Source organism: Chionomys nivalis, chromosome 26, assembly GCF_950005125.1.
Source record: "Chionomys nivalis chromosome 26, mChiNiv1.1, whole genome shotgun sequence".
Taxonomy (NCBI): domain Eukaryota; kingdom Metazoa; phylum Chordata; class Mammalia; order Rodentia; family Cricetidae; genus Chionomys; species Chionomys nivalis.
The window spans coordinates 16,470,114-16,496,558 of NC_080111.1; the positions used below are offsets into that span (position 1 = coordinate 16,470,114).

General features: G+C 41.7%; 1 protein-coding gene across 3 annotated transcripts in view; it reads right to left on the bottom strand.

Moving 5' to 3' along the window:
* Nucleotides 1-2,157: 2,157 nt before the first annotated feature.
* Nucleotides 2,158-26,445, bottom strand: part of Lhfpl3 (LHFPL tetraspan subfamily member 3) — a 395,254-nt gene continuing 370,966 nt past the window's right edge. For all 3 annotated transcript variants that reach the window (XM_057758605.1, XM_057758607.1, XM_057758606.1), the window contains one exon: nucleotides 2,158-4,470. In XM_057758605.1, the coding sequence (XP_057614588.1) occupies nucleotides 4,442-4,470 (29 nt within the window). In that variant the 3' untranslated portion in view covers nucleotides 2,158-4,441. The remainder of the gene's footprint in view (nucleotides 4,471-26,445) is intronic.

Here is a 26,445-nt window from a genome sequence, read left to right on the forward strand (position 1 = left end):
TATAAGCCTCTTCTCACTGTACATGTCCCTTCCCATGATGCATCTGGTTTTAATCAGATGCATGCTCGATCAATGCATAGGCACAAGATGTAAATAGGTGTTTTCTCTAAAAGTTCATTCAGAATACACAGTTGGCATTTTTATGCATGTCCTCCAAACCAGTGTCACCAAATTACCCCCTGTGGCGAGCCCACAAGTATTATACAGCAAATGTACAACTGTCAGACCAATTGACAGATCCACAGGGTGTGTTTACGGACACTCCACATGGAGAACCCGTTTTGCAGAGCTGCGGGAACTCTGGTCTTTTGGACAGTCACTGTTAATTCTGTAAAAGTCTTGTGAAATCATGGTGTTTCCTCCCTTCAACATGGGAGTCATTCCCAAAATACCTCAGCAGTGTGACTTCCTACTGTATGGGCAATGAAATGACCTTCTCGTCGTTAACATTCACTCTTTGTTCTAACAAACAAATCTACATAAAGTCAATCCCCCACAATTACCTTTGCTAACAGACCAGGTAGGAATTCCAAAAAGAGAGGAAGACAGCGCCCTTACCGCCCTTACCAACAAACAGGTCTGAATGTGGGTGAGTCCAGGATCCAGGGATGTTTAGTAACCTTATCTAATGGTTTGAAATGTCAGGTGTCTCCCTTTGGATGCTGGCCCCTCCTGGGTGGTATCACTTTTCCTGGGGCACTGCTTTGTCAGGTTCTACCTGATTTTTTGTTTTTGTCTTTTTTTTTTTTGTCTTTTTTTTTTTTTTTTTTTGTGATTCTGAAATGCATGTTGATATCACTGTTTTGCCTACGGAATTCTTTTGACCATGTCTGTAAAAACTAAAACCCTGGTGGAGATTGCCCCTTCACTCTGCTTCTTCGCCCAAGGAATAAAGAACAAGTAGAGGTAACATAGTGAGTTAATTAACTGCATTTACCTTCAAATCAAGTTAGCCAGTTTTCACCTGCTATAGTGAACTCTGAGAGGTTTAATGGGCTTAACCCCAAACTAAACCTCGATAGCCCACCTGGCTTTCATACCTAGCTTTGCTCTGTAGTGTATTAGAATGGAAACTCATTACAAAATGGGAGTTATTAATGATCGTTGGGAGAGGGAAAATTTGTTCCATTGTTTTGAGTGGGTTATATGTGTAGCTTTGTGTACACGAGGTACCTGTGTTATTGGGTGTATTATCAGCTTCTTCCAGATGCCATTTTTATTTTCTTAGTGCATCACCTATGGCTACTTTATATCCACTACCTGGCAATTCCAGCATCTAAAACCTTTGGGGCCATCCACCTGTTAGCTATTTCTATCAATTATTTCTTATGATTTATTGATGTATTTAGCAATTTTGAAATCACAAGTGCGTATCTTGCTGAGGTTGATTGGTGAAACTTATGTTACAAGTAATTTCTTCCATGTTTAATGTTTTGGTCACTATGCCATATATCTGAAATAAGTAACTTAAAAGGAAAAAAAAAGATTTATTTTGCCTCATGGTTCCAGAGGTTTTAGGTAATGGCCAGTTGTGTTCCACTGTTTCTAGGCGGAATGGCAGAAGCTCCTGGCAGGGAACATGAGGTGGAGGAGAGCTGCTTACTTCCAGGAGTAGGAGACTTGCAGAGGAAGTTTCCCGGGACAAGACATTAATTCACACTGGTGTGTTGGTTTGGATTTGAAATGTCCCTTGTAGACTTACATGTTCAAAGGCTTGGTCTCCAGCTGCTGCCACCATTTAGAAGTTTGTGAAGCCTTTAGGAGGAAGAGATTTGCTAGAGGAAGGGAGTCATGTCCGCTGCGAGGCTGTTGTTGTATCTCTACTTCCTTCCTGCTCTCTGCTTCCCGGCTGTAGATACAATGTGAGCATGTTGACTGTGAGGCTGTTGTTGTTTGTATCTCTACTTCTTTCCTGCTCTCTGCTTCCCGGCTGTAGATACAATGTGAGCAGCAGAGAAATTCCTGTCCTATGACTTACCTTCCATGATTGACTGTGTTCCTTTTTAATTGTAAACCAAAATAAAACCATCCTCCCTTAAATTGCTGTTAGCCAAGTATTTGATAACAGTAATGAGAAGAAGAAACAAAACACTGGATCACGGGGCAAAAAAGGAAAATGAATGTGTACATGCTACCAATTTTTTTAAGTAACAAAATCTTATTTTTTATTTTTTTTTTTTTACAGAAATTCAGATATTCCAATAAATTTCTTTACATTTCCTGGACCTTAAAAAAATTGCACACAACTTTTGGACATAATATAACAGAACAGAATGAGAAAGGGAGTCTTTTTTTTGAAAGATAAAAACATACTTCTTATACTTAACATTTAGTGATTTACATGTATATTATCTATGTACAAATGGTATATCATCAATGACCCATCTTCATAGCTCGGTGGTATGCTAAATTACACTTAGGTTTCATGGCAAAAATCTCTTAAATTCACATGTGGAGAGGAAGAACTTTTCATTTTTTAAACATTACTTCTAGTGATGTAGGACTCTAGACAGAACCATAGTTTATATGGGTTAGGGGAGTCTAATACCTTCTGTTTTTAGTGTAGATTATGAGATGCCTCCCCTTAAATAAAAGATGACTTTTTAAAAAGTTGTGTGTAGTTTGAGGCCAGCCTGGTCTACAGAGAGAATTCCAGAATAGCCAGGGCTACACAGAGAAACCCTGTCTCGAAAAATGAAACAAAGTAAAAATTGTGTGTAATTAAATTAGTGAGTAGGATATTTTGAATGCATTGGGACAACAAATAGCCCCCAGAATGACTTGTACTGTAGTTATAAGACCAAATGTTCCCTTAATATAGTTCTTTAGGAAAGTCACACCTCTGTGAACTGGGTTTTACTTACTTGAGCACTTGAGTGTATCTGTAATATACTTTTAGCCATTTGAAACCTTTGGCTCAGGGTGAAAACATAGCTAAAAATACGATTGTGGTTTTATGCGAGCACAAGAGAGGGAAACCCTGATTCTACGTTAGGCTCCACCTAATGTTCTAGCGACAGATGCGAATTCAACCTTATCTGAGCCCATAAGTGAAGACATTCTATGTGTGTGTGTTTTGTGCTCAGGTATATAATATGGGCTCTTCCACAGACATTCCCCCTTCATGTGCACCTCAGCTTGTGTTTACCCTCAGACGAAGAACTACTTCAATATTAAGTGTTTCTCTGGTGTTCGATTTAAGCAGGCGATGGTATGAGGGCAATGCTTGGGAGTACCTGGGGGGAAAAGATCCTTGAAGATAGGTGGTGAGTTGTAACTATTACCAATCACTGGCTAACCCAAAGGAAAGAAAAGATATGAGAACTTTCAAAATCAGCATTAATAAACAAAAGGTAACTTATTTCTATCAAGTTCTTTTGACATGTATAAGTATAGAGTTATTTACTTCTAAGGCTATAAAGTTGTTTTTATTTATTTTGTTAGTACCACTTACTATTATTTAGAAGTAGATTTAATGGAACAATTTCTTTTATCAAAACAAAAATGAGTATATGTCAGTAAAGGAATTAAAGGATATGGGTTTCTAATGACATACAGAATAAAGAAATAGAGAACTCATATTTTAGGTATCTACTTGTAAAGTATATTAAATTCCTATGCATATTCTAGGGGAACTAGAAAAAGTGTTTATTTGATAGCAGCCTATATATTACATGACAGAGCATCTAGGTGAAAAGAAACTTTCTTTATTGTTCAGAGTTCCTTGATGCTGTTTCATCAATGACAGGGGCATCTATGGGAACCTATCATGTAACGGTGTACTTCCTAGGATTCACAGTTTGATGGAGTCATAGCACACGGCAGAAACATTTCCTTGGCGGTGACTCAGACAGATTAAACTGAACACACACTTGGTAGGAAGTTTGAGGGGCTACATCTCTTAATAACCAAGTGGTTGTAATTAATTGCACAGTGAAATGAGTGGACATTAATTGTTGAGGAACCAAGATCAGAAGCATTCCTCAATAAATGACCCTTGATCAGCTTCTTGGCTACCGAGACAGGAATAATCTAGAACTAACTGCCCTTTTGTTTCTTTTAATAATATTGAAAGATTAAAGCTTTTTTTGTTTTCAGTTTGATTTAAAAAGGACAGCTTATAAACCTCAGTACATATGTATTTTACATGTTAATTCTAGCAGGTGTGTATTCTTCTTTCTTAAACTATTTCCTGATTATGATTTTCATGAATGTTATCTGATCTTATTTAATGACAGTTTCCAGTGAGCTGGTGTTTAATCCGTGATCGTAGCTCCGCTCGGAAAACCACCCGTAGCTCTGCTGACCTAGATTAGCAGGTGCGTCGACAAGTAGACTTTGTGCATATTCATCTCTGGACTCTGGTCTCTCCCAAGTGTCTTCCTTCTTGATGTTGATGTACAAAGCTGTTTGTTTAGCTGTTATTTGACTTGTTTTGTGCTCATTCTAGAGAATATTGGCTTAGCAGAACTGTAGAGAGAAGGAGGAGAGAGAGAGAAAGGGTTAGGGGAAGAGAAAAATATACATCATTTCCTGTCAAGATTTTCACATGTTCGTCATGATAATAATACCACAGCTAGGCCTAGGCAGAGGGCCTGCTTAGCATGCACAGGAGTGATGGTGCATGCCTGTCATCCCAGAACTTGGGTGGTGGAGGGAAGAGGATCAGAAATTCTAGGTCATCTTTATGTTCATAGCAAGTTCGAGGCCAGACTTGATTGCATAAGGCCAAGTCTTCAAAACTAAATACCCTTCTCATGCCAAAAAAAAAAAAAGTTCAAATGCACTTTGGATTTATTACCAAAGACTTGTGCTATCGGTTCCATTATACACACAGTACAGTATTCTCAACAGGGGGCTTCGTGAAATCCAAATATCCTCTGGAGTTGAGACTACAGATTGCTTTAAAGGAATGGGGAGGAAGGCAGGGAATGAAGAGCCATTCCAAACCTCACTGTCTTGCCTGGCATATAGAAGGTTTTCTATGTTCCAATTCTTCTCCCTTTCTTTCTGTTTTATTTATTTTACAAGATGTCATAACAGGTGAAAAAAAATGACTATATATGAATCATTCACAAATTCAATCACCTTTAAATACCAACCTTTTTCTTCCCATGTTTCTTCATATTTCTTATGTAAATGTACTCTAATTTTATAAAGAGGGAATCACAGTGTAGATGACACTGTTTAAAATTTCTAACATGACATTAAACACTCTATATCATTAATGGTGGTATAAGATTCCATTCTACTTTTTTTTGAAGAAAAATATACTTGCTGCCAAGCCTGACAACTTTATAATTTTATTTTATGTACATCAGTGTTTTGCTTGCATGTGTGTATGTATGCAAGTGTTGGATCCCCTGGAATAGGAGTTATAGGCAGTTGTGATCTGCCATGTGGGTGCTGGGAATCACACCCAGTTTTTCTGATGTTGCTGGGGCCTGATGTCTTCCTTGAGGGAGGGGTGAAAAGGTGTGATATCAACAAACACAGATCAGGAGTAGGAGTTGGGTAGAAGGCCTACAGCAGACTCCTTTATTTAACAACGGGGGGTTGGGGGGGGATATAATACCCTCCCAGCACCCAGGTATTCTGATCCATTGACAGTTGGCTTCTCATGCTCGTCTCTCATTGCCTAGACACGATCTCTGACAGCGCCTGTTGCTAGGCACTCAGGAAACACCGCTTGGTAGCTCCTTATTGGCTAGGCACAATCAGGACCTCTGACAACACTAGAAAGACTCCAGGTTAGCTCCTTTTGACCTGGTATGCCTTATCTTCCTACACTCTGAAAGAGCAGCCAATGCTCTCAACCACTGAGTCATCTCTCCAGCCCCCGGACATCCAACTTTTGTTCCTTTACATCCATGCTCAACATACCATTCTCCACTATTTCAATATTTTCTGATGTCTAGGGAGATTTTGATTACTTTCATCTTAGGTTCAGTGCCTAAATTTCAAATATAAGGGACCGCTTTCTGAGTGTTGGCACATGTCAGTCAAGGGAAGGACATCCTCATGTTTTGTATGCCAGGTATTCTACTTGCCCATCATTGGTCCTGGCCCGGCTTCTCTCTGTAGGCTGCTTGTTACGAGGCTTTCTGACCATGTTTGCCTGAGTCTGAATTACTTAGACATTGTTATGCCTGGTATTTTTTCTTCCTAGTGTATGGCAGCACCATGCAATGACAATCTTGGGCATGTGAGAGTTCTGAGGCTCACTAGGCTGAAAACAACCAGAATATTGGTTCCGTTGGGGCTCAGAACACAAACAGTCCCCACATATTATCAGGAGGCCACTGCACTTGGGGAGTAATGTTAGACTGTTATTACTTGTGCTCATACCACGTAAATAGTGAGGTAGGTGTTCCCACCTGAAAGTCTGGCCAACCTGTGCATACACACAAGTTCATGAAGGGCAATAGGCAGAAGGTAATAAGAAAAGGCAAGACTTTCCTTTCCTCGTGTGACTTCTTCTGTCTTAAGAGTATCAGCTATCAGGGCCGTTTGCAGAACTAACTGGGAATCTTAGTGTGGCTACACTGTAATCCCTGCCTTGTAAAACATTCTGCTCTTTTTAAGACTTTTGCTAACATTTTTCATGCACCGTGGATATTACCTATAAGGGAGGTAATTTAAAAGATGTCACGTTTCCCCAAGTTTGTATAGAGCAGGACTGAATAATTAAGTCATTTAAGGCTGCTTTGGATCTTTGTTCTGTCAGGTTTGACCTTGTAGCCTGTCGTGGGCTCTGAGTTGCCCATGCTCCATTGTCAAGGGGCTCTTTGCAAGTCTTTCTGAAGCTGTCATTTGAGTCACTGCTCATGAGAGTCACAGGTACAATAGCCACACTGTCCAGGCCATTTAAATGCTGCCTTGTTGAATTTTCTACGTGTTTACCAATGCTGAAAGTAAGGTCTCCTGCTGGCTGCTTTCTGCTGATTGTTCCTATCTAACCGGTTAGGGTCTTGGAGCCCCCTCAGTCAGGACAGCGAGGAGTGGGAGGGGGCAGGTACTGTCTGAGTAGTGAGAAAAGCCAGGCTTTCTGGGACAATGGCTAGTGAACTGAAGTTGTGAAAATGAGTAGAGAGGGATTCCAACCTGCTTTTTCTCATCAACCATTTTTGCCGTTTTCTCACACTCTAGTGTTTGGAACTGTGTCCGCTTGTGACAGGGACCTATGATTCCCTTCATCTCTGGGGGGTGGATTGCTGTCCCTCATGATCTGTACAATCTCACTTGTTTTCTCTTTTTCTGCTAGCAGAATTTGATCTCTCTGACAAGGTCTTCTATGCTTCAGTTCCCCAGCTCTAAGTAAGCATCATCTTTAAGTGCTTGCTGAACAAATGGAGGAAAATAGAAACAGGAGACTCTTTCCATCAGTCAGAGCTGCTGTGGAACAATGGTCTTTTACCCTGTAAAGATTTTTCACTTGTATTGGTTTAATAAAATGTTGATTGGCCAGTCGGCAGACAGGAAGTATAGGCAGGGTGTCAGGAGCCATTTTCCCAAAGATTATAGCAGGGACTATTGTCCTAAGGATGTTTGTGGGGAGCCCCACACCCAGCTATCTTGAGAGCTATCTGTTAGCAGAACCCGCCCTACATTCCAACTATCTAGAGAATTGTTTGTGGTTGGAATCATAAAAGGAACGATTCCGCTTGCATAGAGAACACTAGGTGTGTCGACTCGTGACCGTCGCTGCCCCGGCAAGATCCCTTCCTGCTCTTGCCATGCCCCTGCCCCCATCCCAAGCCAAATTCCTCTTTCAAGGGCTATATAAGCCACAACCATTTCGCTAGTAAAGTGAGACCTTGACAACAGAATCTTGCTTGATCTCCTTCGGGACCCTGGAATAACTGACCCACTAGGCGGGTTACAGCAGGGTGACCAGAACAGGAGAATTCTGGGAAGAGGAAAGGCTCAGTCTGCAGTCCTCATTCAGATGCAGAGGACACAAGATGAAAAGGCCTCACTGATAAAGGGTACTAAGCCATGTGTCTAACACAGACAAAAATTATTGGTTAATGTAAGATTTAAAGAGTTACTTAATAAGAAAGCCTGAGCTAATAGGCCAATCAGTTTATGATTAATATAGACCTCTGTGTGTTTTTTTGGGACTGAATGGCTGCGGGACTGGGCAGGACAGAAACCTCTGTCAACACAGAGCCCATTAAGTTAGTGCTTTTCATGTCTCAATATGCATGAGAATTATCTGCGTATTCTGTAAAAATGTGCAGAGTTTTTTTTTAACGACAGAAATAGTAAATTTTATTTTCCTATTGTTTTTTTTTTTTTTTTTTTTTTTTTTTTGGTTTTTCGAGACAGGGTTTCTCTGTGGTTTTGGAGCCTGTCCTGGAACTAGCTCTTGTAGACCAGGCTGGTCTCGAACTCACAGAGATCCGCCTGCCTCTGCCTCCCAAGTGCTGGGATTAAAGGCGTGCGCCACCACCGCCCGGCTTTCCTATTGTTTTTATTGAGCTATACATTTTCCCCACTCCCATTCCTCCCCTTCTTCTTCCACCCTCTTCCTGCCCCCCACATTCCCAATTTACTCAGGAGATCTTGTCTTTTTCCCGTTCCTAGGTAAATCCATGTGTGTCTCTCTTAGGGTCCCCTTTGTTGTCTATTTTCTCTAGGATTGTGGACTATAGCCCGGTTACCCTTTGTTTTCTGTCTAATATCCACTTACGAGTGAGTACATATTGTATTTGTCTTTCTGGGTCTGGGTTATCTCACTCAGGATGGTGATCTTTTCCTAGTTCCGTCCATTTGCCTGCAATTTCTTTTTTTTTTCTTTTTTTTTAAGATTTATTTATTTATTATGTATACAACATTCCTTCCATGTATGCTTGCATGCCAGAAGAGGGCACCAGATCTCATTATAGATGGCTGTGAGCCACCATGTGGTTGCTGGGAATTGAACTCAGGACCTCTGGAAGAGCATTCAGTGCTCTTAACCTCTGAGCCATCTCTCCAGCCCCTTGCCTGCAATTTCTAAGAAGTCGTTATTTTTACTGCTGAGCAATACTCCCCTGTGTAAATGTACCACATTTTCCTTCTCCATTCTTTGGTTGAGGAACGTCTAGGTTGTTTCAAGGTTCTGGCTATTATGAATAATATTGCTATGAGCATAGTTGAGTAAATGGCTTTGTGGTATAATTGTACACCCTTTGGGTATATGCCTAGGAGTGGTATTGCTTGGTCTTGAGGTAGATTGAGTCCCAGTTTTCTGAGAGACCGCCATACTGATTTCCAAAGTGGCTGCACAAGTTTGCACTCCCACCAGCAGTGGAGGGGTGTTCCCCTTACTCCACATCCTCTCCAGCGTAAGATGTCATCAGTGTTTTTAATCTTAGACATTCTGACAAGCATTTGTTCAACTGTGTTCATAGCAGCATTATGTAATAGTCAGAACCTGGAAACAACCTAGATGTCAACTGAAGAATAGATAATGAAAATGTGGTACATTTATTACTCAGTGGTAAAAAAAAATGACATCTTGAAATTTGCAGGCAAATGGATGTAATTAGAAAAAAAAAACATCCTTTGTGATGGTAACCCAGACCCAGAAAGACAAACACATACTTACCCATAAAGTTGATATTAGATGTAAAGCAAAGAATAACAAGGCTACAATCCACAACCCCAGAGAAGCCAGGTAAAACGCAGATCACATGAAGGGCCCCAGGAAAGGGAAAGTGAAGATCTGGGCAAACTGGTAAGGGGAGTAGAAGGGAGGGGACGAGGGATGGGAACTTGAGGACTCGAGAAGGCCTAGGTGGGGAAACAATGAAAGAGATACCTTGATAGAGGGAGGCATTATAGGGTTAAGGAGAAACCAGGTGCTAGGAAAGTTCCCAGGAATCCACAATGATGACCCCAGCTAAGACTCCTAGCAATAGTGGAGAGGGTGCCTGAACTGGCCTTCCCTTATAATTAGTGACTACCCTAATTGTTATCATAGAACCTTCATCTAGCAGCTGAGGGAAGCAGAGACCGCGATCCACAGCCAAGCACTAGATTGAACTCTTAGAACTTAGTTGAAGAGAGGGAAGAGGGACCATATGAGCAAGAGGGGTCAAGATCTTGATTGGGAAAACCACAGCTGACCCAAGCCAGTGGGAGCTCACAGCTAAGGATCCTGTATGTGACTGAACTAAGCCCTCTGAATGTAGGTGACAGTTATGTGGCTTGATCTGTTGGATGGGCCCCTGGCAGTGTGACCAGAACTTATCCTGGGTGCATGAACTGGCTTTTTGGATCCCATTCCCTATGGTGGGATACCTTGCAAAGTGCGCAGATTTTGACTTGGTCTGTCTGGAGCAGGACCAAGACTTTGGCTTGCTAATACTCTCCCAGGTGTAGCTGATGCTGTTGGTTAAGTACCATGCTCTGAGAAGTGAGGTATTAGACTTAGCTCTAAGGCGAACGAGCTATTCATCTTTGAACTCCCATCCTAATAAGGTACATGATATACAACAGGTGCTCTAAATGTATCTGTTGAGGTGGCCCACACCTGTAATCCTACTGCTCTGCAAGCAGGGCCAGGAAAATCTCTGTGTTTGAGGCCAGACTGGTTTACATGTGAGTGCCAAGCTAGCCAAGGATACACAGTAAGGTCCTGTCTCTAAACAAACAAAATCAAAAATCCAAAACCAAACCAACCAACCAAACAAGAACAACCATTCCCTCCCCTGTTGCAAGGAGTGGGCTCTTTTGTTTGTCCCTGCTGCCTGGCTAGCTTACACCCGAAATAACCACACAGAAACTGTATTAATTAAATTACCGCCTGTCCCATTATCTCTAGCCTCTTATTGACTAACTCTCACATCTTGATTTAGCCCATTTCTAATAATCTGTGTATCACTATGAGGTTGTGGCTTACTGGGAAAGATTCAGCATGTCTGACCTGGTGGCTCCATGGCAGCTCTCTCTTTGACTCTGCTCTCTTTCTCCCAGCATTCAGTTCTGTCTTCTCTGCCTACCTAAGTTCCACCCTATCAACTAGGCCAAGGCAGTTTCTTTAATAACCAATGAAAGCAACACAAATACAGAAGAACCTCCTACCCCACTCCCCCTTCCAAAAAAAAAAAAAAAAAACCCAAAAACCCAAAAAAGGTATTTGTATAATGCACATGAGTTCACAACAATCTGGTGATGAAAACCTTCAGCAATTGGTAGAGACCTGCTGCTCCAGAACTTTTGTAACTTTAATTGTTTAATCCCACCCACATTCATAAATGCCCTGAGCCAAGGGAGCAGAGTGGGTGGGTGTTCTCTCTTCCTAGGTCTACATGGGAAGATTTTTTTCCTGTCTGCTTTCAACACTAACTTTTCCCCAATGTATACAGACAGACATTGAAGAAATGGGCTAAAAGTGTTTGCCCCGAGACAGTCCTATGACATTTCTTTCTTCCCAAAGGTTTATTTTTTTAATGAAAAAATGTTGCATTCATTTGTTTTTGAGGGTGTGGGTTAGTGCATGCCATAGCATGTGTGTACAGCTCAGAGGGCAGCTTGTTGGAGTTGGTTCTCTCCTTCCCCATGTGAGTCCTGGGGTTGAAACTCCAGCTGGAGTTAAGAGTCTTATTCACTGATGCCTCTTACCAGCCCCATCTTCTTTCTCAAATATCTTTATTTTTTCATGCCCCTTCATTGTCAGTTTCTTTTCTTTGTTTCCTAATTTCCACTGAATCTGAGGCACTGATGTTAGTACAAGCACAGCCTGTGCTAAATAATCTTCTGACCACAGGGAAAGGGGACCTGGGTCACTGTGGTCTTTTCTGTAATGCAATGGACAATGAGACTTGGGTGCTAGGCACAGGGTTTTCTCACATAATCTTTTCTCACAAAATAACTCATGAGAAGGGGTTGACTCACAAAGCTCTTTCTTTTTTTCCCTCATCTACTTTAGGGATGTCTGTAGAATCTATTAATGTGACAAGACAGGTCTTCTTACTTGGTAAACCTTCCCTTTGCATACTGAGTGGATTTGTTGCTGACTTGAGAGTCTGGATGATATTCTCTGTCCAGTTTGACCTGAAGTTACTCCATTTTTTAATGTAGGTGAAAAGGTTCTCCCTACAATGCCCACAAGAAAGGCCTAAGGCAAGGTCAGAGTACAGAATCCTCAGTTTTCAGGATGTGTTCAGATGATCTAATGTGCACCAACTATGCCTCCATTAGGTAACACTAGACAGTCACTTGCTATTTCTGTAATCCTTTTGTCTTCCCATCTGGAGATCTAAACCACACACAAACACTCCACCATGTCTATGGCCATCCTTCAGAAATGTAAGTAAAACTAACCCCAAATTCAGTGTTACCACACATGAGTCCAGATCTGAACTGGATTCTCTTATAATCTGTCTCTGTTGCCATTGAATAGTCAGCCCCACACACCTCCCTCTCTACTCCTGTCCTTCCTCCCTTTCTGAGGCTACTGATTTTGTGTCATTTCTCCATTGCTCATACTACTCTCCTGGCCTGTGTATGTTTGTTATATCCCTCCTGTTGTCTTCTCCTCAAGTGTAACACACACACACACACACACAGATACAGACATACATAGACAGACAGACAGACACAGACACAGGCACATACACACAGACACACACACAGACACACATAGAGACTCACATAGACAGACAGACAGACAGACACAGGCACATACACACAGACACACACACACACAGAAACACACAGAGATACACACACAGACACCAGAGACACACACACAGATACACAGAGAAACACACACAGACAGATACACAGAGAAACACACACAGACAGATACAGACATACGTAGACAGGCAGACAGATAGATACAGACATATATACACACACACAGACATACAGACTTACATAGTAGACAGACACACATACATACACATACACAGACACACATAGTAGACAGACACACATACATACACCCACCACAGACACACACACAGACACATAGTAGACAGACACACATACATACACACACAGATACAGACACACATACAGACTCACACAGACAGACAGACAGACAGACATACATACATATGGACACTTTGTTCCTTTCTCCAAACGGTTCTAACAGTAGCCAGTTGACTTTCTTTGAGAGGGTTTCCTGCTTTTCTGAGAGGCATGCAGTTTAGTGGTTAAACCTTCCCAAGCTGAATGTGTCTCTGATTTCCCTTCTTGTACTGCCTTCATTTCAGTTACAAAACATCCTTCTATCATGAAGACAGGAGAGGTTTGCTTTTGGTATAAAAACAATTAACACAATGACTGAGTAAATTTAGAAAGTAATACATAGTGTAGCCATGTATCTTACTTTAGGAGAGACTTGAGAACTTGAATATAATGGATTGTGTCAGTTTGACTATTAAAAGAAAAGATTTTTTTAATATTTATTTATTTACTTTCATGGTGTATAAATGTGTGCCTGAGTGTACACATGGGCACCACATACATACAGAGCCTGTGGAGGCTGAAAGCATCCGATGCCTTAGAACTGGAATTACACATGGTTGTGCGCTACCATAGGGGTCCTGGGAACCCAATTCCGGTCTTCTGCAAGACCACTAAGTGCTCTGAATGGCTAAAAGAGAAGATTTTATCTACTAAAAAATGGGATGCAGAAGTTGGGCAGTGGCATAGACCTTTAATCCCTACACTCAGGAGGCAGAGGCAGGAGGATCTCTGTGAGTTTGAGGTCACCCTGGACTACAAGTTGAGTACAGGACAGGCAGATTGTTCCACAGGGAAACATGTATTGAAAAAAACAACCCCCCACCCCCTGAAAAAAGGAGATGACACATTTCTAAAGAGAGAATTCTCTCAACAGAGGAAATTCAAAATGGCTGAGAAACAACTGTTCAACATCCTTAGCCATCAGGGAAACACAAATCAAAACTACTTTGAGATTCCATCTTACATCTTATATGGCTTACATAAATATGGCAGTTTCTCAGAAAACTGGGAATTGATCTACCTCAAGAGCCAACTATACCACTCCTGGGCGTATGCCCAAAGGAAGCTCCTTCATACCACAAGGGCATTTGCTCAACTATGTTCACTTGGGCATTATTCATAATAGCCAGGGACTAGAAACAGTCTAGATGTCCCTCAACTGAAGAACTGATAAAGAAAATGTGGTGCATTTGCACAACAGTGTATCACTCAGCTGTTAAGATTGGCATCATGAAATTTGTAGGCAAATGGATGGAACTAGAAAAGATCTTCTTGAGTGACGTAACCCAAACCCAGAAAGACTAACATGGTATGTACATGGTCTCGAACTCACAGAGACCCACCTGCCTTTGCCTCCCGAGTGCTGGTATTAAAGCATGCGCCACCACCACCCAGCAGTCATGTATAATTCTGCTTGAATAAAAAAGATATTAAAAAAAACCCACACTCATTTCTCCAGGAAGCTGGAAGGTTTCTCAGTTCATAGAACTGTGGTCTTGAACAAGTCTAAGAGGGCAGAGAGTTCATGTTCTCTATTACCACAAATTTAATAGTCCTGGTCTTAATTGCCCGTATGAGTCTTTGCTGTAATGAAATAAGGCTTTCAAGTGTGATGTATGCCTTCCCTCTGGACCAAAGAGAAGTGGACTGACGAGTCTAGAGGCAAATCATAATCAAAACCTTAGTGAAACCTACCACACGGGCCCCACTAGCGATGTAACCAAGAATGAAGGCATTTAGTAGCTGCTGCATCGCATCTGACAGAATGATTTGAGAATAACTCCCTTGCCCCATGCTGTGTCTTTAGTATAGGTTCCCAGGTTTCCCCATTACTTGTTCTCACACTGACTCAGGGCATTGGAAACCTGTGGAGAAGTAGCAAAACCAACCGTGTTAGTTAGATAAGGCAAGCTGGATTGGGATGAATAGGGCTTCAGAGAAACAAAGGCACTACTATGGAATTTACTCTATCCCGAGGGTACTGCAGGCTGAGCATGCAGTTTGGATGTGGAATGCTTGCCAAGTCTTGGATCTCCAGCATGACAAAGGAAGAAGAAAAAAAATACCAAACAAAAACTAAAACCAAACAAGATCTAGTAGAATCATCTAGAAGCCAGGAATGACTCAATCCTGACCCTGAATGTTTTTGTAAGTTAGCAGTGATCCAAAACACATGTATCCTGAGCTATATTGAAATTTTTGAAAAGTTTCTTTGATGATAATGATCATAAAAAAATCCTAGGTCTTAGGGAACTTTTCTCAGAAACTAGACCTATGACCAAATAAGTGCTTTTCTAATTGTGGCCCCTGTACCTTCTTAGCTGTTAGACCTCAGAGTCCCAAACGCCCTGGAGAATGCTCATTCGAGTTCAATATTTATAGTGAGTTTAGAAAATTTGATGGAGATTTGGATCCTGGGTTGGCCATGGTGCTTTGCTTACCACAGCTTCTGTTTTCTCATTTGGAAAACGGACATGGTACCATTTGAGGAACCAAAGTTAGCATTTGGAATATTTTCTGGTAAAAAGAGAGGGGAGGAAACAAAAGTGTAGAACGGAGAGCACCTGCATCAGTCTTCCCTGGGAAGTCTTTATTCCAACAAACGACAAATCTCTCAAGTTTCTCAGGATTATTTGAAATGAAATACCTAAAAATAACTCTTGAGGACTTTATAGGATGATGTCATGGTGTCCCAGGGCTAGAGACACACCTCCATGAGGGCAAGCCTCTGGTTAGAAGTGGAATTCAGGTGGGACACATTTTACCTCAGTGGGAAGTGTTTTCTTTCATTTTTTTGAGACAGGGTCTCACTCTGCAGCCAAAGATGTTCTGGAACTGGTGATCCTCATACCTCAGCTTCCCAAGCTCTAGAATTCTAGGTGTGAATTGATTACCATACCCAGCTTGTCTTCTTTTTTTCAAGGCAGGGTTTCTCTGTAGCTTTGGAGTCCTGGAACTTGTTTTGTAGACCAGACTGTCTTCAAACTCACGGAGACCTGTCTACCTCTGCCTCCTGAGTGCTGGCATTAAGGCCTGTACCACCACTGCCATGCCTAGCTTATTTTCTGTTTTTTTTTTCTTTTTCTTTTTTCTGTACATCTAGAGAATTCTATTTTTATGGATACAACCATCCTGAGTCAGGCCATGTCTCAGTTGAGAAATCAGGAAGGTTTCTAAGGTTCTTCTGTGATGATGCTTTCTGTCTTTTGCTAAGCACTGGTCCATAGCCAGGTACCATGCTAGGTGACTTGCATATGTTATGACATTCAATCCCTATAAACAACTTCTAGGTATCAGGTAATATCATTAATTTTATTTCATCTTTATTATTTATTTATCTATTATTTTTATGGTGCTGGGAGCTGAGTACAGTGCTTTGTATCTCCCAGGAAAGAGCTCTAGCTAGCATCGTGTACCAGCCTGGTCCTAGTAACCCCGTTTTATCAATGAGAAAAGCATTTAAGGATGATGAAGCCAAGGAATAAGACAACAATGAGACGGGGCAGACAAGCTCTGGATTTGCTGGGTTCTTGAGCTCTTAAGTGTGATTTGACCCCAGATGTTTTGGATGAACGTGATCTTACCTACACCCATGCTGTCTCTTCTTCACACACATGAAGGCTGGGGTTCTAATTAATACTGAGTATCAGCTTGAAATATTTGATAAATTAAAAAAAAACCCAGTAGAGATAATTCTCATGACAAAACATAGCACAGTTGTAAACACAAGATTACTTATCACAGCCAAAAAATTAAAAATAACTTTAATTGCTCAAGTAATAAATTGGTTAAATAAGCTGTGGGAGTTTTATGTAGCTTTTAAAGCATGTGTGAAAGCTGGTGTATGGTGGCATAGGAACATGAGGCAGGAGGATGAGGCTAGTGTGGGCCATGTGGCTAGATCTACTTCAAAATATTAAGCAAAAAAAAAAAGAGCTTGTAGGACTGCAATTATAGCTAAATGGTAGCAGTTGCCTACGATGTGCAAGGTCCTGAGTTCAATCCCCATAACAACAACATTTTAAAATAAGTAAGAATAAAATAAAGTGAGTGATATCCATGACATTAAATGGGAAAAGAATATGAAATAACATGCATGTAATACTGCTTTTGAAAATCAAATATATTTATATTCATACACACATTAGAAGATAAAATGTCATCCTTCAATATACAGCAGTTGAAATGTGAGAAATTGTTTTCTCCCCTCTGAGTACATGTTACTTTCATAACTAGAAAAATGTGCACCACTGCCATTCGTTTCAAAATTCTGTGCTTCGGAAAGAAAATAGAAGATGGAATGAAATATCCAGTGTCTTCAGAGTCTTCGTGGATTGGGTCTGGTTCCTAAGCAAGTGATTGGGAGCCACTCTGAAAACTGGGTATAACTAAAGGAAGACCCATTAAGTGCAGATTTCTAGATGCTTCTGACACAGAGGGGCTTGTGAACCTCACTGGAGGATGTTGAGGAAGGGAGAAACAGACAGAACTCTGGGCATTTGTGTAGGAAGGACCTGGATGAGAAGGTGCCAAAATAAAGACTTTCCAACGGACAAGTAGTTCTTAAGATGATCCCGAGAAAGGAGGGAGGAACTGTGAGGCCACAGAAAGGAGTGGAATCAAGTAGCTTCTCTGATGTGGGGCTGGCTGTTGTAGAATATTATTTTTAAGATGTCTTACATTTGTTTATGCTTTGGAACATTTGTTTTAATGATGCAAAGACATGTTGCATTCTTTTACGTTGCATTGGTTTAACTCCGTGAAGCTGTGATTCTTTGCCTGCCTAAAACACCTGATGGTCTAATAAAGAGCTGAATGGCCAATAGCAAGGCAGGAGAGAGGATAGACAGGGCTGGCAGGCAGAGAGGATAAATAGAACTCCGGGAGAAGTAGGAACAGAAGAGAACAGGGCAGGGAGACAACCACCCAGCCAGCCACATGAGAGTGAAAGGAAGATACACAGAACTAAGAAAAAGAAACAGCACAGAGGCAAAAGATAGACGGGATAATTTAAGATAAGAAAAACTGGCTACAAACAAGCCAAGCTGATAGAATAAAACTCCGAGTGTGGTTTATTTGGGAGAGCTGGGTGGCAGGTCACACCCTCAAAAACCAAAGAGTAAAAACAGCAAAACAAACAATAACAGCTGGCTCACCATGAGCCCACTACAGCTCCAGGTTTAGGGGGTACCCTGCAGAACTGAGCAGCGAAACACAACCGGTATAGTATTGGGGAGTAAGCCATCCAGGCAGCAAATGGGAGTACTTGCTCTCTGACCAAAGGAGGTCCTTATCGGTGTTTGCATACTAGAGAAGATGGCCCTGGAACCCAGTTCTCAGCTCAGCCACTGTGTGCACTGTAGAGACAGTACAGCCAAGGGGCAGACAGGGAGAGAGGTGGATGATTCAGCCAAACTGGCGCTCCCCACCCCATGGGCTGTTTTGGCGCCTCCTGGTGGTCACTACTCTGGGGCACAAAGTGGTCCTGGCGAGAATACTCAAGGAGGAACTGAGTCACAGTTCTGAGGAAGGAAACAGGAAAGATTTTTTTTTTCTCACCAGGGATAATCTCCCCGGGAACCTAAACAATGGCAGGCAGTTTCCACTGGAGCTCTGCCTCGCCGGCACTCTTTGTATTGGAATTTCCAAAGTACAAGACACAGCCTGGTAACCTGATCACTGCTGCACACAACTTTCTTCCAGTTAAGGCCCGAGAACCGCTTCATTTTCATTCATGAGTAAGGAAAACATTTAGGCCCCCTGTCCTCTGCTAGGCTGCCTTCTATTTTTAACAGCCCGGTTGCAGAAACAGTGATCTAAAAATAATAGAACGGGTTGTAAAACCATTCAGCGTGTACCCACTGCCGGGATAATTTAAGTTTATCTACGATGAAGTACCTTTAAGAAACACATTATTTCAAGTGACTGTTAAAGTCATTTTATCTGAGTTCTCTAACAGGAGCTCTTTGACAAACACTCTGGCAAGGAGAAAATGTTAGAAAGTTGCGGAGAGGTCTATCTAAAATTACCTTGTCACAATCTTAGTGAAAGCTTTGAGAATGCTCTTTTAAATTGTTTTATTTGTGTGTGTGTGTGTGTGTGTGGTGTGTATCATCAGAAATTGATTCTCTTTGCCTGGTACCCAGATGCCCATCTCAGGTTAATCACCTTTGTCATCATTGTTTGGTAAAAGTGAGACTCCAGTCCCCTGACACCCCCATATCCAAGGACTCTGGGGTATTTGGTCAAAAGTGAGACCCCGGTCCCCTGACACCCCTATATCCAAGGACTCTGGGATGTTTTGTCGAAAGTGAGACCCTAGTCCCCTGACACCCCTATATCCAAGGACTCTGGGGTATTTTGTCAGAAGTGAGACCCCAGCCCCCTGACACCCCCATATCCAAGGACTCTGGGGTATTTTGTCAAAAGTGAGACCCCAGTCCTCTGACACCCCTATATCCAAGGACTCTGGGATGTTTTGTCATAAGTGAGACCCTAGCCCCCTGACACTCAAGGACTCTGGGGTGTTTGAGCTGGAAGCAACACCCCAGCCCCTGGCATTCATCCTTGGGGCACCAATGGAGCAAGAAACTCCATCTTAATCCCCCCCCCCAGTTGCCTTGGTCTGGACTCCACCTCCTGAAAAGCCCGCCAAGCACTGACACCTCCCCAGGGAGGATCAGGACCACTCCCACAGGCTATTTAGGCTGCCACCCAGAAAAGGGTCACATAGTCTTTGGGGTTTGCATGGCCCCCCTCTCTATCCCCACCCCTCCTCCCCCCATGCTCCTGGCCACCCAGGAGCGCTGCATTTATTAAACGTGGGCATTTTTTCTTCGGTCTAATTTGGTCTGATTGGAAGTATTTGCGTTGGCGGAGAGTCTCGTCTTAAGAGTATTTCTAACAATCCTTCAGGTAAATGCAAACCTGGTCCTGCCCCTTGGGGACCTGGCAAAGGCAGAGTGGCCACTCCTGAACGCATGACAGGCAGCACCCTGACTCTGTATGCAGGTGCCAAGGTCCCTTTAGGAGAAAACTCAGCCCACTCTTTTTCTGCTGTTTCTCCAAGAAGGCCACTCACTCTCTGTCTCTGTTTCTCTCTGTCTCTCATCTCTCCCCTCATTCTCTTCCCTTCCCCGATAAACTTCCTTCCCACGTAAGTCTGTCTGATGGTGTGTTTGTCCCCTGCCATGGGACCCAAGTCCAGCCTCACTAAGCTTATTATTACGATCTTCCCAGCTTTCGCCTCACCTTAGATTCTTCTGGGTCCTTCTTGTTTCTAGTGTGCAGTGAATGTAAACTGTGTCTGTGTCTTTAACACTCAGCTGCTTCATCATCACAGTGGAGGTAATATTTGAAATAAAGACTGAGCCAATACCTGACCAACCCAGGAGTCCACGTGCGGGTTGTCGAGTATGATGTTATTTATTTGTGCACATCGCGTGATTGAAAGACTTCTAAGAGGCTTGTTAAAATGGGGTGGGGAGCTCTGTTGTGACATTGACGTCACCATTCAATATGTCTAAGACGTCAAAGGTCTTGGTTAACGAAAGACTGTTTTGTCTGGAATTACTTGGGAGGAATTCACAAGCAGTTAGCTGTTAGTGGCATTTTACTATGAATAGATCCACTTAGATGTTCTGAGTGTAACAGGCATCATTGTTTTGTGACTGGATGGAGGGAAGGGGATAGAGGTCTGAACATTTGGGAGTGGGGACAGAGAGACACTGATAAGATTGAGGAAAGAAACCAAGAAGGGCACCACAGACAGATTTTGACTTTACAGTTGTGCCTGAAGCTTGCCGTGTTCATGTGGAATGAGCATTTGCTTTGTAAAACAGAGAGGACAATTCACATGGCTATGTTGTGAAGGGACCAGAAATTCACATGTGTATCTTGTGGCCCTGAGACACACTACCTCCCTGTGGGGGCAGAGATCAAACCCATATTGTTACGTACTCTCTAAACCCATATTGTTACATAGTCTGGGAAACCCATATTGTTACATACTCTGGAAATACATATTGTTACATATTCTCTAAATCCATATTGTTACATACTCTGGGAAACCCATATTGTTACATACTCTCTAAACCCATATTGTTTCATACTCTGGGAAACCCATATTGTTATATACTCTGGGAAACCCATATTGTTACATAGTCTGGGAAACCCATATTGTTACATACTCTGGAAATACATATTGTTACATACTCTCTAAACCCATATTGTTACATACTCTGGGAAACCCATATTGTTATATATTCTGGGAAACACTTATTGTTAATTCGCTGGGAAACCCATATTGTTACATACTCTCTAAACCCATATTGTTATATACTCTGGGAAACCCATATTGTTACATACTCTGGAAATACATATTGTTACATACTCTCTAAACCCATATTGTTACATACTCTAGGAAACCCATATTGTTACATACTCTCTAAACCCATATTGTTACATACTCTAGGAAACCCATATTGTTAATACTCTGGGAAACCCATATTGTTAATACTCTAGGAAACCCATATTGTTAATACTCTGGGAAACCCATATTGTTACATACTCTAGGAAACCCATATTGTTACATACTCTGGGAAACCCATATTGTTACATACTCTAGGTACATAGTTTAGGAAACACACCACCACTCAGCTATATCCCTAGACCTGTTTTTAGTTTTTGGAGATGGGCTCTCATGTAGTCCACATTGGTCCTGAATTTACTACACACCTGAGGATGACCTTAAATGATTTTTATACTCCTACCCCACAAGCACAGGGAATCCAGGCACTTAGATCTTGAGTTTTGAGACAAGGTCTCAATATGTAGCCCAGGCTTGTCCTAACCTTCCAGGCTGGCCTTGAATTGATACTTTTGCCTCTGCCTTCTAAACACTGAGATTATAAATTTGTGTCTCACATGCTACGCTTCTGGGAGACGCTTGGTACCCAATCCACTGGACATGGGAATGAATATTTTGTGTGGAAGGCTTCCTTTTGGATGAAACCACTGTCAGCAGAAAGATGGCCTTAGTCTCTCCCATCTCCTTTTATATAAGTCAAATATTAATCAAAGCAAATAAGTTAGATTGAAATTGTAGTTTCAAGATGAAATGCTCTTTAATGCGGTTAATTGCTATCAATTGTAATTTGTACAAATTGATTTAATGTCCAGAGCCAGATTAACATTTAAACATTCTAATGAGAGAATCAGAGAAATGAGGTTAGAGCAGCTGCTGACTGTTTTTTGGGAGACTGGCCACATCTGTGCTCTCCTCCTGCTCACCCCAACTGTAGTGTTCATCTTGGGAGAAATCCATGGATTTCTCTTCAGGGTTCCCCACATGCTCCCACAATTTCTCCCACAGAGCAAATCAGACTTCACCCTATCATCTGACGTCAAGGCATCAGGAATTGGACTGTGTGTCATAAAACTTGAGCAAAACTTGAGTAGAAGAGACCTTAAAGTCTGCCCCAACCATCACACACTTCCTCCTTCAACCAGGTCACACCTACTTCACACCCTTTGGGGGTCATTTTCTTTCAAACCACCACAGTACATAAGATAGTGGGTTTTGTATAAATCATTGTCTTTGCTTACATTCACCCTCATTATATCCCTTCACCCTCATGCTTATTCTACCGCTTTACCTCCTAGTCCAAAGAGTTCTTATTTGTTTCATATCACATACATATACAGATAGGCATATAATATGTATTTGCAGACATATTTAAATCTAAAATCCACAAACAAGGAAAAATATGTACTATTTGCCCTCTCCCTTCATGAGAGAATCAGTTTTATTCAACTAGAATAAAGTTGAATACACCCCTAAAATTAAATCCTAATGTCCATACCAAAAGCACAATTCTCTTTTCAGGGTTTTGAGATGAAGAGAGGAAGTCAATGAAGGCAGGAGAAAACAACAGAAAATATATATTCGGGAGTCAGTTCATGAAGCCTGTGATGTTCTGATGTCTTTTGGGGGTAGAGATTAGGACTCCATCTGTAACTACAGAAGATGAAGAGCAAGTGATAGCATCTCTTTGTGCTGTGTCCACAAAGACCGCTTGGGGCTGTCTATACACTGCTTCTTCACTGCAGGTGCTGTCCTAGTTCCTGTCAAACTAGGGGCCTGAGCCATTCTGCTTGGCTCTTCTGTCATTGGTGGCATGGGGACAGGGAGTGGAGTGCAGCAGCCACAGGTGTCGGGTGTCTGTGAGAGCGTCAAGGGCCTTGTAGGTTGTTGTTGGATTTTTTTTAAATTTTTTAACCTATTTGTTTCTTTTATATGACGGTCTATACCCATTTTCTTTTCTTTCTTAAGCCCACACACATTGTTTAACACACTGGAACCTGTTTAGAGGTTTTCCTATCTGGACCTCTTTTCTGTGTATCTTTTAGCCTTTTCGACTGCACAAGGAAACTTTAGACTGTGAAGCTACACTGCTAAGCTACTTGGATCCTCCACATGCTCTTTTGCTGGATCTGCTGGCGTCTAGGTTCGTGAGAGCCAAGCCTAAATTGTGGCCTGGTCGGAGGTTTGTTTGACCTGGAACCGCCTTAAACCCCCATCTACGGAATGCCAGTGCCCTGCACTGTGGCAGTCATTGTTTCTATTTATTGTGAAAAATGCTGCTTAAGTGCTCTGCTGTACAGCAGGGTTTCTTTAAGGAGCCATTTTTTCAGCTTTCTCAGGCTTTAGATGGATATTTAAGCCTCATGTTGATACGCCAAAATGTTCTTGGATTTTCTTTTATTCTGGCTCCATGTTGGTGCCAAAATGTTGTTGGCTGTTTTATTCTTTTTATTTTTGACTTTTTTGGGAGGCCTGCTGCCCAGCTCCCAAATAAATCACACATATAGAGGCTTATTCTTAGTTATGAATGCCCAGCCTTATCTTGGCTTGCTCCTAAACAGATTTTTTAAAAACTTATCCTGTCTATCTTTTGTCTCTGGGATTTTCTTTTCTTTCTTCTGTATATCCTACTTTCAGTCTTACCCCGTGGCTGGATGTGTGACTGGCCCTGGCATCCTTCCTCCTTCTCTTCCTGCTCATTCTCTTCTCTTCCTATTTATTCTCTCTGCCTTCCAGCCCCGCCTATCCTTTCTCCTGCCTTGCTATTGGTCGACCTGCTCTATATTAGACCATCAAGAGTTTTAGACAGGCAAAGGATCACAGCTTCGCAGAGTTAAACAAATGCAGCACAAAATAATGCAACACATCTTTGCATTATGAAAACAAATGTTCCACAGCATAAACAAATGTAACACATCTTAAATAATATTCTACGATAGTAGGTCCTTCATGTGTTATTCTGAGAGCAGTAGAATCCCGAGGACATAGAAAAACCACAGTAACGTGAGAGAGCTGGGAGTCTCCCAGTGGATAACATCCTTTTTGTCTTTAAAGGATGCTTATGTGTGTGAGTGATTTTCTGAATATATCTCTAGCTGTATGTCATGAGCATGCCTGGTGCCCACAGGGTTCATAAGAAGACATCGACTTCCCTGGAATAGTTGTGAATTGCCATGTGAACCTTAGTCCTCTGCAAGAACAATCAGTGCTCTGAAACCATCAGCCATTTCTCCAGTCTCACTTTTTTTTTTATCTTGTTAAATCTTTTCTTCCCTTCAGTTCTGTCTGAGGTTGGCCTGTATACATCATGCATATAGGATTCCACTATTCATAGAGAGACCGTAGTTAGTTAGCGAGCACAGTTTTGGGTTTGTAGTGGGTCCCTATCCTTGACAATTACAAAGAGAACTGTTGAAAAGAAATGCTTTCAAGTTCTGGCTGTTTTGAGGCATGCAAATTCCTTAAAGATCTTACAAATGTAACGAATGCAATGTTTAGATTCTTAGATTGTTTTTGCAAATACAGTTTTCACTGAAATTAATGAGACTGTCTGGTAGTTTGTTGTTTCTCAAATTAGGCTGAATTAACAGGCTCCTGTTTAATTCAGAAATCCCCAAGGGGTCAGAATCAGTAGCCCTGGGTTGGGTGCAGGCATCACCACTTAACCACATTCCCTAAATGGCTGTAGTTACACACTTCAGGGACGCCTCCAGACAGCTTCTGAGAAATGCTAGGGGTTGTCTAAAAGTGGGGCAGCTACTCATCTAAATATCATTTTTATCTTTTCTTTTTCCTTCCATGGGTAGAAGAATGACAGAATTATAATTAAAATTATAATTAACTACAGTGGTAAACAGGCACGTCCGGTATGTTGCAGGACAGACACTCTTGATCATTCTGTGAAAACTTAAATTATTTAGATACACATTTGTTTGAAAAAATCTTCAGAAGGAATATTCTTTTGGATTGGTAATGTTGGGACCTCTCTTGCTTCTCTGTGACATTTCAGGAGGACACTGTTTTCTGTTTCAGGATTAAATGAAAAAAATATTCCTCAGTACTGTCATAAATAATTCAAAACCTAAGAGAGCTTACGGCAAACCATTAAGAATGTGACCTGCAGTCACTCACCAAGTACAAGAAAAATGCATCTAGATCATGTATTACCAGGAAATAAGTGGGAGACCCATCAGTCAGCAGGGGAGCCATTCCTATGCATTCTTATGACGAATTTTAAAGGATTTAAACTTCCCAAGAGTCTGGACTCCGCATTTAACCTCCAGTTGAGGTCATCAGTCTATTCAATCATGACACGGTGGTGCACGACACAGCTCCCTCTCTCCACTAAGATGTCCTTGCAAATGTCTTGAAAGGGTCTTAAGATTCAATTATTAATCAGAACCCATTTAGGCAGTGGATGCCAGGAATGAATTTGCAAAGCTGGGATAAGCTGACCAAGGAGAATGGCACAGTTTCATAGGAAATACATTAAGCCTCTCTCATGGTCTAAAGAGCTTAGGGAGGCTTAGCTGAGTGCAGAGAAAGGTGTGTTTAGGTGGATGCATTATTAGGCAGTGGAGAATAATTAAGAGGAATTTATAAACCATAGTGAGTTCACTTTAAATGAAATTTTCTTGACCTGGAAAGAAAGGCTAAATCACTTTACTTTCTTTATTCCAAAATCTCATTTAGAATGTAGCCCTGTGCCGTTTTACTTAGCAAACAGCACTTGATAAGTATATAATGGAAATGATGTTCTACGCACTTAATTCTCCCCTCCCCCGCCGAGCTATGAACATCCAGGAGGATTAAATGTCTTCTGAGGTACCAGACTTCAGATGTGAGGGTGACGAATGACCTAAATCATTTGTGAGATGCTGGAAATATACACTTTGTATTAAGTATAATAACCTGTGTGGTTAGCGAGTTCCAGGACAGCCAGGGCTCCAGAGAAAGACCTTGCCTCAAAATACCAAACAAACAAATAAAAACAAAAATTACAAACACCCCCCCTCAAAACCCCAAACCACAACATCATCAACAACAATAAACAAGACAAAACAGAATCAAAAAACCAAAGCCAAGCCAAGCCAAACCAAACCAATCAACCAAAC